Source organism: Chiloscyllium plagiosum, unplaced genomic scaffold (genome assembly GCF_037043375.1).
Source record: "Chiloscyllium plagiosum isolate Xiang-an unplaced genomic scaffold, Cpla_swu_hap1 HiC_scaffold_16, whole genome shotgun sequence".
Lineage (NCBI taxonomy): Eukaryota > Metazoa > Chordata > Chondrichthyes > Orectolobiformes > Hemiscylliidae > Chiloscyllium > Chiloscyllium plagiosum.
In genome coordinates this window covers 7,207,287-7,223,307 of record NW_028270154.1, presented here as the reverse complement: position 1 = coordinate 7,223,307, position 16,021 = coordinate 7,207,287, and the positions used below count along the sequence as shown (strand labels likewise).

Genomic DNA, 16,021 nt, shown 5'->3' with positions numbered 1-16,021 from the left:
CCTAGCCTCATCCAATTGACTCGTCTTCATTTTTGAGTTTCAGTTAATAAGAGTCAGTAGGCTATTTGCCATTATTGGATACCCATGTCTATTGAATATTGTCCATGTCTGGTCTCATGCTTATGTACTATCCAATGAAAATGACTAGAATGCAAAGAGGAATTATAAGCCTGAATGATTTGTTCTCTCTCTTACTCCTCCACTGAGAGCAATCATAGTTTCTCTACAACTTCCTAGATGAGGTCAGGTTACTCAACACAAACTGGGGACTGAACCTGTGTCTTTTGTGCTTTCTGTGTTCTGGCTTTACTGTAGACGGTGTCCTGGTCTTTTGAGGATTTTCCTTACTTTTCACTTGTAACCATGTGGTATTTTTCTTCTCTTTGTGTCTTTGTGCTCTGTCTTTCCATTATCTCACTGTCCTGCTTCAGGTAAGCATCAATACAATCGAAGCTACAGACTTCTTCATACTTTTATCACTATAGCATCAATATGCAGTTATGTCTTACAGGAAGAGTACATGCTCTAGTCCCTTGGTTATTTTCTGTAGCCCTTGCCAATGAAGGGTCTCTGCTAGAATTAACAGAAGTCTCCACCTATGAACCATTGAAGTGAGTCTATGGGGAAATAGCTGAAGTTTTATATTTGTCAAGGATGCAGTTCAAAATTAAGAGTTCATGCACACGGGATTTAGAAGCTGACCACACAGTAAGTTTCAGAGTTGGAAACCGAACAGTAAGTAAGGGAATGATCAATGGCAGCAGTGGACTATCATCCAGTAATGAATTAACATCTTCCATAATTTTTAATTATCAGCTTTCCCCAACGTGACTATTTTCGAAAGGTTCAAAAAGATATATCAATATATTGCCACCTTTAGTCAAATGGGAAGACTAAATTATTCTTGTTCTATTATTAGTATGAATAAAGTAATACAGGTTTGTTCATCCTTTTAAAACTAGCAAGAATACTAACTGACAGGTAGCACTTTGGATTTATCACATTAAGTTCTTGCTGATAGTAAGTTTTTAAGAAATAGACACTAGATCTGCATACACTTACATTCCAGCAGGCTCATTGATTCTGAGAGCAATTTCCAAGTATTTAGTCTCTAGCTTATAGACTTATGTATTATAAGGTTATGTATATTACAATAATGCTCATGTCCTGAATTCCTCAATTTATTCAGTTTAAGCACATTCATTAATCACACAAAGTGAATTTTTAATCACCAATCTGACAAACAATTTCACGCTTAAAAAGCATCATATTACAGGTCAGAGTATTGAGTACAGGAGTTGGGAGGTCATGTTGCAGCTGTACAGGACATTGGTTAGGCCACTTCTGGTCTCCTTCCTATCGGAAAGATGTTGTGAAACGTGAAAGGGTTCAGAAAAGATTGGCAAGGATGTTGCCAGGGTTGAAGGATTTGAGCTACAGGAAGAGGCTGAACAGGCTGGGGCTATTTTCCCTGGAGTGTTGGAGGTTGAGGAGTGACCTTATAGAGGTTTACAAAATCATGAGGGGCATGGATAGGATAAATAGACAAAGTCTTTTCCCTGGGGTCAGGGAGTCCAGAACTAGAGGGCATAGGTTTAGGGTGAGAGGGGAAAGATACAAAAGAGACCTAAGGGGCAACTTTTTCCACACAGAGGGTGGTACGTGTATGGAATGAGCTGCCAGAGGAAATGGTGGAGGCTGGTTCAATTGCAACATTTAAAAGGCATTTGGATGGGTATATGAATAGGAAGGGTTTGGAGGGATATGGGCCGGGTGCTGGCAGGTGGGACTAGATTGGGTTGGGATATCTGGTCGGCATGGACAGGTTGGACTGAAGGATCTGTTTCCATCCTATACATCTCTGACTATGACTCTACATCTTCAAAACTTACTAATTAGCCAGCATGAAGGTAAAAGCTATACCTGGAGGCACTGTGATGCAGTCAATCATTTTATGATTTTACTGAGACAAAAGCTGAGTTGTTGAGTGTAAGGATATACAGGTATAGATTATTCCATATAATAAGGTGATGAACATTGAATGAAACTATTTAAATAGGTGGAGAACCATAGGATTATGCTGGTACAAAACACAATTTAGACTGATTCACAGATTTGCCAAGCAAGATTTTCAGACTTGTAGAGGTGAAAATGTAAATAGAGTATTGACTGCTAAATGGATACCACGGTGACCAAAAAAACTCTATTTTGCAATCAAGGTTAGGAATGATAAGGTGGGGCTTCAGAGAATTGTAATGGCTATTCATGCATGCAGTAATAAGCCTAAAAGCCGTACAAATTGATCAAATGCTCCTTACTTAACCACTAAATAAATCAGCAGCACATACAAAGAGGGTAAACGTATTTTGGACTCAAACATCAACAATACTATAGTTTTTGCTCCAGGAACTAGGCTGAGCCAAGTATGAAAAATGACAAGTTGGAAAGACTTAGTCACTTCAATATTCAGATTTTTGAAACCTGTAGAGTAAAGAGAAGTTGAGGGAAAATTTGTGTCGTGGCTGAGAAGTGTAATAGATCAGAGAAAGGGAATGGTGTGAAGAGTTTTGGTTCCAAAAGCAGGACACAAGCAGAAAGACAAAATCTGAAATGGAATATTTGGGAGAAAGAGTACTAAATGTTCCAACGATCAATGGACTGGGGGATAAGAAAAGTTGATACTTTTGTCCTTTCATTTCTTGGAGCAAATTTGCAACTGCTTTAGACAAATTGTTACTTCATCTCTGGCAACTGTTCAGGGTGTTTGAAAATAGCTTTGGCAGGCCCCATTCCCATATTCAGTGAACTGAATTTCCCACAGGATTACAATGGTAGGATAATAAATAAACAGTCAATTAGCTCTACATTCACATTTTGAAAAAGACATCACTAGCAAAAACGCAGCTAATGCCAAGTTAACTTAACTCATTGAGTATTGGTACAGTGCAAAGCACAACCCCTTTTTATGTTATGCAACAAATGATAATGATAATTAGCAAAACAAAAATTCCAGAAACAACAAGGCATCATAGGGGTTTCAAAAGGCCTTTCACCTGAAAATTAACATTAATCACCTGTCTCCTCAGATGCTGGCTCACTTGTTGAATGTTGCCAATATCTTTTTGGGGAGGGGGTAGGTGGTTCCAGCATCATAGGGGTTTCTTTGTGAATAATCTTCTTTCACTGAACCAAAATTTGAGCCTTTTCCGATTGAAATTATTATTGTTGATAATAGAATATTGAAATTAATGAAATAAAAACATTTTCCCCAAAACAAAAATCTTGGAAAACTATTGCAAGTCCGTTAGTCAGAAGGGAAGATTGCTTTTCACGTGGGAAGGTGGTAAAAAGATTTTAAATGCGATATTGCTAGAGTTTATGCAAGACAAGAATATAAAAGGCCATGGAACTAACATATGCAGTTGGGGTTAAGTTACAGATCAATCATGAGCTCACTGAATTGCAGAACAGGGTCTCGTTGCTGACGAGTGACCTACTGCTCATATGTTTCTGAGAGTGGACATGCTTCCTGAACACAGATGTGATGTCATTGTGCAAAAGCCCCTCATGTAGGACTGGCTAAACTCACAAAGTAAAACACAGAAAGAATGGAAAAGAATGCTATCTGTTCCCTTGGCACATAGAGATTTGACAACTTTCCAAGAAAGGAAGAAGTTCAGAACCAAATTGATGTGCTAATTGATCTGAGTCAGTGAAAGGTTAATAGCTACATTTCAGTGAATATGCTAAGGATAGCTTGATGTTGCTAATAAGTGTCTAGGCAGATGCTGCATTTTCCAAAAATGCTGGAGGATAGTGATCAGGAGAGGGATCTCTTCTCATGCTCACTAACTTCATAGCATATGTCAGTTTAGCTCATTTGGTATCACTCTCATCTTTGAGTCAAAAGATTTTAAATCATGTTAGTGCTACATTGTTTGAAACATTATAATTATTAATCTGGAGCCTGATCTAGCAGGACGAGCTTATGTGATGCTATTGGAAGAAAGGCAGAGAGTTCTCCAGGTGTTTCAGCCAAATATTGCTTCATCAGGTACTGCTCTACCAAAATATAAATTACCTGATCACTCATCTCATTGCTGTCTGTGGGACATTGCTGTGGCTGCCCCATTTGCCTACATGATAAAAGTGATTGTGAGTCAGTGTTTGCTTTGCAATGCTTGTGAGGAATGTGGTAAGATATTTATAACTGGATGTTCTTTCTTTTTCCTTACCTCGCATAGGAATGATGAGGTGAATGTAGAACCTCAACTGCACCTCTGGTTGTAATCAGCTGATTCAGCAGAGCCTAAGGACCTTCTGCTCTGTGTGTTTCAATGCACATTTGGTATCATATTTCTCCAATGACCCATTGGGCAAAACTATGATGTGTACATATCCTCATTCTGGCAAATGCCCTAGGCTGAAAAATGGTTTCTAAAGCTGTTTAGACATGTATGCAGCACTAAAGGGTAAATGATTGGTTTGTTTTGTTGAATTCCTTTGTACATTTTCACATTCAGTGTCTCAATGAGATAGCATAGATTTACACATTGGCTATTCTTAAATCAGTTTATGGTAGATGCAGACACCTGCATCCTGCTCTCTGAACCATTCCTACATTTGCAAAATTTTTCTTTCCTATGGCATCATTCATATGCATAGGTGACCTACAAGACTTCAGCTGCTTGTGATAGATTACGTAGGTAATGTCACGTCAATGGATGGATTCATTTTTTTAACTTTACAGCTTGGGACGTTGATCAGTGTGTTAATGCAATTCCTCTGAAGTATTTTAAGCTGTTGTCATTTATTATTTGAGTACCTGAAAGTGGCAGCTTTTAATAAAATGTCACCAACTCCAGTGGACGTGAGATATGAAAGGATCATGCATTTGTCTTTATTTTGTGAAAGGAATTTTTAAAATGTAATTTGCTTTATACAATTCATTACTTTTTTCTGGCTTCCCTTCCAGATTTATGGGGGTCCAACTTCTTTCAGTTGTAAAGCAATGTTATGCATATATTTGTGAAGAATTAATCTTTTCACTATTTGTGGGGTGAAGTCATATCACATAATAATAGAATGGGGTGAATAATCTGACAGCTGTTATTCTTCTACTAATACAAAATCTGTTCAATTCCTTTTAACACAGGTTAACCATACATAAAAGAACAGAAAGAATTACCTCAGAGTAGTTTGGATTTTATTAGAATTACCCATTACAAGTACATATATAACTATAATTGCATCCAAGCAGACAAATACTTACATTTCCTTCTTCAGGGGAGAAGGGCACAAATTGGAAGGATGAAACAATATGACAGCAAAAGTTTTCAAATAAGTTGCTGCATATATTAGTGTTCAGAGATCTACACTCAAAAAAAATTATCAAGTTTATACGTTGTTAACCAAATATGTATGAAAAAGTATTGTGATTCTTGGTCAATATTCAGTCTTGGATGAGCCACAAATTCCTCCATTAGGAATACTGAACTCAATTCTTCAGCACCACCAGCTCCCATCACTGACAGATATTCCGATGTCTTGTCATGAAAACAATGCCTTCACCTTTTCCTCCTTCCCTCACTGACCACAGACGTTTACTTCCAACATCACAATTTCCTTGCCCTTATGTCTACCACTGCTCTTTGCCATTGAAGTATTTAAGCTTGCCTTCCATTGGCCTTATGCCGATTTGGGAAGAACTTTGAGATGTTCTTTCTTCAAGGTGCGTTATAGTTGGTTTTGTTGTTTTTGTAAACCAGTTCTAATCTATAGCCACTACCATTACCTTGTCCTACTTAATATCAAACTCTTCATTCCTTGTCTCCTCCTCTAATTCTTTGCCTCTGGCCTCATATGACCATCCCATCTCGATTTGTCCATTGTTGGCAGCAAAGACTTCAGATACATTTGACATTCTCCACCTCATGGCCACCACAGCAAAATTCTTTTATGATACATCTCTGTCTTTGTCCTAAAAATAAGTTTTGAATGTCCTCTACAATGAAGCTTTAGGTAATTTATTATTTTCCCCACAGAACCTGGATATTCAGTCTCTTATCTACTTATATCTGTGTACTTTCTTGGGACAATATTTGAGTTAAAATGTCAAGTTTAAGGAACTTTTGCCATTATTGTTTTTGCTGTGACAGTTGTAATACCTTAATTGTTGAATGTACCCAGATGCAGATTTTCATTATATCTGAAGCTTTAACTTGTACATATCTTCTGTTGTCTTCTTTACAGAGCTACATACGAGTGGAGCACGTATCAGTAATTCAAGCGTGGAGTTCATTGCACCCATTGTTGGCAGCCTGCATGGTCCATGGGCTGCAAATCAGACACGGTAACAACTACACTTGAATTCCTGATATGCGCTTCAAACTGTGCCTTGAGCACAAAATTATAGCACTAACCCCTTCTGCACAGTGGCTGTAAAATTATTCTGAGCATATGTTGACATGTTACTGCTAAATTTGCTCTGCTGTCTTTTCAAGAGGCATTAATCCATTTGTAATACATAGGTAAAAACTTCTAATATGTTAATATAATTTTATTAATATGACATAATTTTGATGCCATTAAGTTTTGTTAATCACCTTTTATATAAAAGCAGTGGAACTCCACTACTTTTCAATCCTAAATGTTTGGGAAGCTGCCATTACATGAAAGCCATTTTTTCAATAGATACCTGTGTTAAATATTTATTTGTTATTTTTTGAGATTATTTGCTAAATTGTAGGACTTTATTGAGGTTACAAGCCAGCTAAAATAGCTTTATGCCAGAATGGAACTAATCCCCAATGGCTAAGTTGAGAAATATGATTATCCAATGTGCGATTGAGTGACACAGACAAGAATGTCTCAGACCCAATCAGTTGTCTATACTGAGTCCCCTGAGATGGCAGTAGAAATGTAAGGCTTCATTGACAATACAATGCACAAGTGGAAGTTAAGTGGTGTTCCTACTCCTGATAATTTGCCTGCACATGTTCTTCCATGTGCACAGTAGATGAATGATCCCTTTTGTGATGCCTAGTAAGGAAAGAGTCAGGATCACTCCCATGAACCACAAATGACAATTAAAAGGACTCATTGATGGGCAGCCAACACTGAGGGAGCAGGAGTCAGTGCCTTGAGGAGAGGAAGATGAAGACAGAAGAAACTTGAAGAGACAACTGAATTGAAACAGAAGCATAAAGCAGAATGTAGTTTCACATCTTCTGCGAGATTGGTTTATGCTTCATATATCCAGCATTATGTTCCACAGCTTTAAATAATCATTAAAATTCCTCATTTTTTCACCTAAGCACTGTTAAGATATTGGTTAAGCAAAAGGAATATTACAGAATGGAAGCTCTCCTTAAAAAAACATGGACCACAAAAGATCCATCGAGGAGGCACCTTATTCAGAAGTTAAAAAAAGATAGGAGTTGAAGTAAAGCATAATTTCAATTCAGGTCTCCCTGTTATAGGAAGGAAGCTGTGGAACTTGAAAGGGTTCAGAGAATATTTACAAGGATGTTGCCAATGTTGGAATGTTTGAACTCTAGGGATTGGCTGAATAGGTTAGGGCAATTTTCCATAGATCATTGGAGGCTGAGGGGTGACCTTATAGAGGTTTATAAAATAATGAGAGGCATGGATAGTGTAATTAACCAAGGTCTATTCCTCAGGGTAGCAGACCAAAACTAAAGGGCATAGGTTAAAGGTGAGAGAGGAAAGATTTAAGAGGCACCTAAGAGACAACATTTTCATACAGAGGATGGTGCGTGTAAGAAATGAGCTGACAGAGAAAGTGGTGGAGGTTGGTACAATTACAACATTTAAAAGGCATCTGGATGGATATATGAATAGAAAGGTATTAGAGAGATATGCGCCAAATGCTGGCAAATGGGACTAATTAATTTAGGACATCCAGTCAGCATGGAGGAGTTGGACCAAAGTGTCTGTTTCCGTGCTGTACAGTTCTATGACTCTCTGACTCTATATGGTTCTTCAGTTTGCTTCTTTGTCATTCATGGAATTTGAGCATTGCTGGACTTATTGCTTGTCCCTACTTACCCTTGAGAAGGTATGGTGTTCTTGAAACACCTTCTTGAAACACCCAAAAAGAAAAACCAGCAAAACTTGTGAATGGCACGTACTGATCCGACTTTTCTTGCATTCCTCAGAACAGAGCTGCAGTAAAACCAGTACATTCATTTTGATGTTCTGTTTTCTTTTAAACTGGGTTTTGTAGTCCATGTGATGTAGGCAATCCACAATTCAGTTAGGATGTGAGATCCAGGAATTTTACCCAGCAACGCTGAAGGATCTGTGATATATTTCCAAGTCAGGATGATGAGTGGCTTGGTGAGGAACTTGCAGGGGATGGTGTTCACAGATACCTGTGGCTTTTGTCCTTCTATATGGAAATAGTTGTGGGTTCAGAGCTGCTAAGAACCTTTGATATAACTCTACAATTCATCTTGTGGATAGTACACACTGCTACTACTATCAGTGGTGGAGAGGGTAGATGTTTGTGAATGTGGTGTCAATCAAGCAGATTCTTTTGTTCTAGATGGTGTCATGTTTATAGAGTGTTGTTGGGTCTGCACTCATTCAGACAAATGGGGTGCATTCCATCATACTCTTAACTTGTGCCTTGTAGATTGTGGATAAACTTTTTGGCAGTCAGGCGGTGAATTACTTGCTCCAAATTCTTAGCCTCTGAAGTGCTCTGGTAGCCATTATATTTATATGGCTGATCCACTGATGTTTCTTGTCAATGTTAACCCCAGGATGTTGATAATGGGGAAATTCAGTGATGGCAGTGCCATTGAACCGATTGCCAATGGTTAGGCTGCCTTTTACGGGAGATGGTCATTGCCTGGCATTTGTGAGGCACAAATGTGACTAGCTGGTTTTCAGCCCAAGACTGAGTGTTGTCTCGGTCTCATTACATTTGAGTATCTATGGAATCCAGAATGGTGCTGAACATTGTGCAATCATCAGCGAATAGCTTCACTTCTGTCTTTATGATGGAGGGAAAGGTCATTGATGAAGCAGCTGAAGATGGTTGGGCTGAGGACACTATCCTGAGGAACTCCTACAGAGATGTCCTGGAGATGAGATAACCACCCTCCGACAAACACAACCATCTTCTTATGTGTGAAGTATGAGCCTGAGCAGTGCAGAATTTACCTATAATTCTCACTGATTCCAGTTTTGCTTGGGCTCCTCAGTGCTACACTTCATCAAATGTGATCATCTTGTCAAGGACTGTCACTCTCACCACACATCTGGAGTTAAGCTCTTTTGTCCGTGCTTGAAACAAAGTTGAAATGAAGTCAGGAACTGAAATGGCCTGGCAGAAACCAAACTGAGCATCAGTGAGCAGGTTATTGCTGAGCAGATGCTGTTTGATAGCACTGTTAATGACACCTTCCACCACTTTGCTGCCGATTGCTAGTATACTGATGGGGCTAGATTTCCTCTAGGTGTGGAAAATATCACTGATATCGTTCATCTTTCATGGCATGAGGTTACAAGTATTTCTATTGCTATCTCAGATGGCATCAGCTTAAACTAGGGGTATCAAACTGGGGCCAGGTTTGAGGGTGCAGGGGGAGGGGACTTTCCCTGTTCTCTATTTATATTCCAGGTGCATGTTTCATAAAACACTTTTTCTTTATGCTGCTGAAGACCACATACAACAGATGAAGAATCTTGACTCTTCATGCTAAATCAAGTGATCAAGAACTAACCAGAAAACCTTTATATTAAACCTCTTTATTTCTGCATATGTCTTCCATTTGACAAAGGTATGCTTATTAATAAGCAACTACTGTGCTGTGAATGAATATCTAGTATCAGTACACTGCTTCGCAACATGTTCCTGTTGTGCCCAGCCTTTCATATAATCCAAACTTGCAAAGAGAAATATGTCTTACACTTGCATGTTACTGCAGTGGCAGTGTGTTAGTCTATGAGATTCTAATCCTCTTTTAAATTGGATAGATCAATATTTGGCACAGCAATTTCTGCACTCTGACAGAAATGATGAGACATTAATTGTCTAATATCAGAAATATCATCTGAAATATTAAGCTTATAATTTCATGAGCAAGGGGATAAAGCAACTCAATTATAAACACTTCCTTGAGGTATTTATATGATTTCTTGTTTGGAAGTAAAAAGTTTGCTTGGAAGTAAACCTGTGTTTTACTCCAACCTTGACATTCAGTTGATAGGATCCTTAAGATTGGAATAAATATCAAGGGCAATTTGACCAAGGATACCTCATCCATTCACAAATGATTTACTGTCATCTTTCCACAGGGGTTCACCCTCCCTCACCCCATCACAGCATCTAGCTGTTTTCAAATTGATTCATGAATTTTGTTGCCATGACCTTAACTTCACTCCATCACTGGGCGGGTTGAGAGAAGCACCTGTTTTCACCTGAACATGATATACTGCTGAATATGGTGCAGGATTGGCTTCAAGAAGTCCAAGTTTTCTTTTAGTTGTTTGAGCTTATCTTCACAAATTGATTTATGGTTGAAACTGGTAGGCTGACATTCATCATTTGTTTTGGAAAAAGGAAAACTTCGACAAATCAATGCCAAATGAATAGTGGAGTCGGGAATATGTTGGGTTATTAACTGTTTATTTAGATAGTGCTTTCAGACTCCAGTCGAAAGAACAGTGCTGGCTATGTCACAGTCATGGCAGTGTGACTGAAGGTCTTTCTTGTCAGTTTTACCAGGATAATAAAGCACCTGCTTAAAAGGTAAACCATTTAAACAGCAGCATTGGAAAAGCTATCTCTGACCTCAATGGTAGTAGATGAAAAGATGACCAAGCCTGTTCGAGGTACGAATGATCCAGGTAATTAGGGAGTACTAAGAAAGGCTTATTCTGAGACAGTTTTCCAAAGACACTGATGTCACTGATGCAAGGTTCTGACACAGAATACAGAAATAAAGGGAAGAACAGCAGAAATAAGGAGTCTGAATTACTATAAATTTTATTTATATGATAAGGAAAAGTAAATTGCACCAATAAAAGGACAGGGAATAAATATGTGTTTCCAAGCACCCACTGGATTCCTTATCGCAAGCTGCATAAGGCTTCTCAACAGCAGCAAACTGAAAAGCAACAAAATAAAAGACTGAAACATGGGCTGCAGTCTAAGAAACATGCAAGAGGCAAAAACGATCATACATTACTGTTTCGCACTTGGGTATTAACTGATGTTTTACTCAAAATCTTCTTTTCAGAGATCATAGAGGCATCTCCAGTTCGAGTGGCAGGAGACCAGAGCTGGACACCCAGGCTTGCGGTCAAATTCCCGGTTCACCATCAGGCCAACGACTATCTACACAATGTCTACATTCCCGGGACGACCACCACTCTCTCCGGGAAGTCAACTACTGAACGTGAAGGGAGGAAGTCCTTCATTACATTCGGGAAGAAGAAGAAGAGTGGTAAATAAAGTGAAGAAGAAACAAGACGGAATTGAATATTAATGGTGAGAATTATAAAATGGAGCTGCATGACTGAAGCACGTTTTTTAAAAATAAATTACTAAATGTCACTCAAAAAAAATCACTGGACCAAAGCAGGTCCTTTGCTGCACTAAGTATTAGTTTGAAAGGGAATGGAGTTTTCTTTAATTGCATTTCCAGTGTGCGAGTTCACAATGCTTCAGTAATCCTCAATGAAATAAGGATCAACTGCACCAACTGCAAATGCTTTCTTGTTTAAGATAGTCTGTGTGCTTATAGGTGCGAACATTTCTCTCTGAACAACCCACAGTTTAAGGTAACTGAGTTCAGGCTGTGTGGCTGTAATATCATTGCCACATGGAATTTGGCAGGAATATTGTTACTTCATCAAATACCATTGAACAACTAAAACTGGTTTCAGGCCAGTATTACAACATTTCTATCAATGGGCATGATCCTAAGCACTGGCTTGACAAAGGAATGATTTGAGGAATACTCCCAACATGGTATACTATGCTCTGATGAGGCAAAAGTCCCTCCACTCTTCATGATTCCTCTCATGATGGGCTTATAAGTTCAGTTCTGACATAGTGATTGCTTGACCCTTGGCAGAAATTGCATGCACAAGGCCTTTTCTTTGTCACCTCTGTTTGAAGAGCAAGATAATAGAATGTGCTGGAGGCCATCAACATCTGGAATGGCTGTAACCAGAACTCCACAGATAGATAGAAGAAACAGATTTTTCTGAGTTTTTCAATTAATGAGGAGCGAGTCTGCAAAACCTTTGAACCATGCAATGCGGACTATTGGCATGGACCATCTTTCTCCATTTCATAGCATGCAAAGGCTGCATACCAAGTTTTGGAACTGGAACTAGGGTAGGTGCGTGTTTGATGATTGGCATGGACAAAATGGGCCAAAGGGCCTTTTTTCACACTAGAAAACACTATGACTACACATGTCAGCAGCAGCAGAGAGAGAGATACTCTAACTTAAGTCACTGAGAAATTGTGCCTTCCCTGGAGAACTGGAAGTTTGATCTTCGCTCATCACCATGATGGGGAAAAGTTAAGGAAAACATTTAAAGAAAATCCATTCCCTTCAGTAAACAGGTGTTGCACAATGCTAGCAGCCACAATTTTAATTCAGTCAACCATTCATTATATTGTGTCTCCATTTATTCAGTCCAATATGATAAACAGCCTTAACATAGATTAAGGAATACTTTAAGCGTCCATTTCCTCATTGTGCATGTTAGCCACACTGAGGGTTATCGCTTGCATTACATGTTCTGTAATTTATTCACTGTTTAACACCCCATATTTAGCTTAAGGAGGGGTGAAACAGGTCAGAAAAGAAACAAAAGGAAAAAAAACAAAGTGGAAAAGAAAAATATTTGCAATATGATTTCCTCCATTAGTTTGTTGAATTGTATGAGTTGTCAGTCAGAGCTAACAGGTGGAGTACTAACCAGGAATGGCATCTGCCCAAGAACTTTGACATTGTCTGTCCCATTCCTTTGGAGTTCCACTTGATCCTAAGCTGGCAGAAATGGTGACTATGGGCATACACAAGCTCATGGATTTGAGTGCTATTTCATCTGCCTGAAATAGAACATTTGATGGGACAAGGCTTACTAAGAGGGAAAAGAATGAGCAGTAAGAAAGGAGGGATGTAGAGTGCAATGAAATACCAAAAAAAAGATGCAGTTACAAATGGAGCTAAGGTTATCACCGAGAAAAGGGACCAAAACCGAATAGGAGGGTTAGATCAGATAGAACCATAGAAAAGAATACCCTGAGGCATCCTTTGGTGAAGATAAAAAATTGTTAAGAACTTAATAATGCTTCTGCCTCAATATACATGGTAGTGGAGAATAAAATTCAACAAACTTTCATCTTGTTTAGAATGTATTTAGAAATTCCAGACCAACTACAATGGAGTAGATCTCAACTTTGACTGGTCATGTTAATTGGAAGATAAGCAAGTTAGCAAATCCTGTTACACCTCAGTTTTTATTTCTGTCAAAGTGGATAGATAATTGGGTGCAGTACAGAAGATATTACCAACTTGCTATCATCCAATCCACACCATTGTACAATGTTAAGATCTACCTCTCTTTTCTTCAATGTCAATTAACTTTAGCACGGATAGCAAATAGAGAGCCCTAACGTCCTAAGTTCAGCGAGGAACAATCACCTGGCCTTCCTGCCCCTGCTTGCAAGCTAAAAACCACTACCAGAGGTCCAAGTGGACTATTCATTAGGACCAGGTATAGGAGTGCAGGCTGTGCCCAAGGATCCATACAGAGTCAGTGCCTTTAAAAGAACAGAAAAGAAAGGACAGAAAAAGACATTGGCAGAGTTGAAAAACAAAGATTCATTGAGTTCATTCCCATAGAGGTGATAAATATGGATTGAGCTAAAGTTTTGTGGAACAGGGACTTGAACTATTGAGAGATTATTTGGAGTCCTGTCATTTAACTTTATTTAAAAACTAGCGATAACCCTATAACATATTTTCTCTAAGACTGGATCAATCAGCCATAGCTTTGAAAGTAAAGCTTTGGTAGCCAGTGCAGGAGAGGTAGTCTGTAGTTGTTTTAATATGTAGGCATGCTGAATATGTCCTGTGAGTATTGAATATACATATATCCATATACAAGTAACTGTTTTATTTCTTAGAAAAAGCAAAAGACTGAATTAGATCTCGAGACATTGTGAAACTCTTTGTAGATTTTTGGATGTTTTTTGCTAAAACTTGTTTTATTACAATTATACTGTGTGGTGTTGTAGATTTCTTATACACTGCTTTTTAAGTACAATTATCCAACAGTTGTAGAACATAAAGTGGTAGATTCTTTCTAATGATGTACATGTCTATTTCTGAAGTTTGCTTGCAATTGCTGACATCAGTATAATAGTCTGTATGACACTTAGTGAATATATTGTGCCCTGTATTTTTCTTCAAAACTAAATTGCTGTAGTCCTAGTGTGACAATCTTGCTTTCCTTTAATTGCAGTAGATTATAGTAGTAATGTTTTGCTCTAACTTCAGTCTTTACATTAAAATTATTCCTTTAATCCAACATGGTGTCTGTGTTTTGATGTTCAGAGGTTCTTCTGCAATAGGACTGACAAATTCAGTTTTGCAATATGTTGCTAAGCTATGTTATCATATAACCAAAACATTTAAAATAACACACAGAGAATGAGGGTGATGAAAGCCTGGTAATCCTGTTAAACTTCTCTTATGCAAATTGTCCAAATGTAACTCCAAATGATACCTTAAATGACATTGAAAATCGTTTTTAACATTTTTCATTTATTTAGTAAAGAAGTTCTCCCTGAAACCCATTTGAAATTTTCCAGGGGAAGGGATCGATCATTTTGGACTGAAATGAGGAGAAATCTCTTCACTCAAAGAGTGGAGACATGTTGGAGGTTTTTGACACAAAGGGATGCAAATGCTCTATGTTTTGAAAATATTTAAGATTTGTGTAGGCAGATTAAAGGTGTGTCAGAAAATCAGGATAAGTAAGGAGTTGGTGAGAAAATAAACTTAAAACCCAAGACCAAGCTTCCTTATTCCACAGCAGAATTTCAAAAAGCCGGTCTACTCCTTTTCCTATTTCTTAGGTTCTTACATTTTCTTACTATTAGAGCCCGAGAATCAAAGAATCACAGAATGAATAGTGCACAAAGGAAGCCAATAAGTCAGCTGAGCCCATGCAGGCTCTCTACAAGAGCAATTTGTGAGTCCAATCCTCCCAGCCATTTCAAAAGAGAGAAAGAACAGTACAGCACAGGAACAAGCCCTGTGGCCCGCCAAGCCTATGCTGACACATGACTGCTCTCTGAACAAAAAAAACTCTTTGCCCCTATGTCACCTAGTAATTGACTTTTCTATCCTAGGAGAAAAAGCTTCTGACTATCAATCCTATCCATACCTCTCCTGATTTTGTAAACTTTTTTCTGGTCATCCTCTCATCCTTCAATGTTGAACTGAAAACAAAGCAAGTTTGTTCAATCTCTCCCCATAGGCACTACTCTCCAAACCAGGCAATGTCCTTGTAAAGAATGTAGTACTGGAAAAGCACAGCAGGTCAGGCAGCATCTGAGGAGCAGGAGAATCAACATTTCAGGCATTAGCCCTTCATCAGGAATGCTGTAAATGCTCTCGACTGTGAGCTCCAGCATCTGCAGTCCTCACTTTCTCCAATGTCCTGGTAAACCTTTCTGTATCCTCTCCAAACCTTCTACAACCTTCTGGTAGTATGGCTGCAATATTCAAAATTTGGCCTAATTAAAGTTTTATGCAGCTACAACATGACTTGCCAATTTTTATATTCTGTGCCGCGACAAATGAAGGTAAACATGCCATACACCTTCTTGACCACCTCATCCATTTGTGTTGTTACTTTCAGGGAACTGTATATCTGTATGCCTAGATCCCTCTGTATGGTAATGCTTCGAAGAGTTCTGCCATTTACTGTATTTTTTTTTGAAGTGCTTACTCAA

The 16,021-nt window shown here is 38.5% G+C and overlaps 1 protein-coding gene across 1 annotated transcript in view; it reads left to right on the top strand.

The window, feature by feature from the left end:
* The window catches only part of LOC122556420 (uncharacterized), a 91,156-nt gene extending 76,567 nt beyond the window's left edge, over positions 1 to 14,589 (top strand). Inside the window, exons 6-7 of the mRNA XM_043703047.2 lie at positions 6,253 to 6,352; positions 11,274 to 14,589. Of these exons, the coding sequence (XP_043558982.2) occupies positions 6,253 to 6,352; positions 11,274 to 11,430 (257 nt within the window). The 3' untranslated portion in view covers positions 11,431 to 14,589. The remainder of the gene's footprint in view (positions 1 to 6,252; positions 6,353 to 11,273) is intronic.
* The last annotated feature ends 1,432 nt before the right edge of the window (positions 14,590 to 16,021 follow it).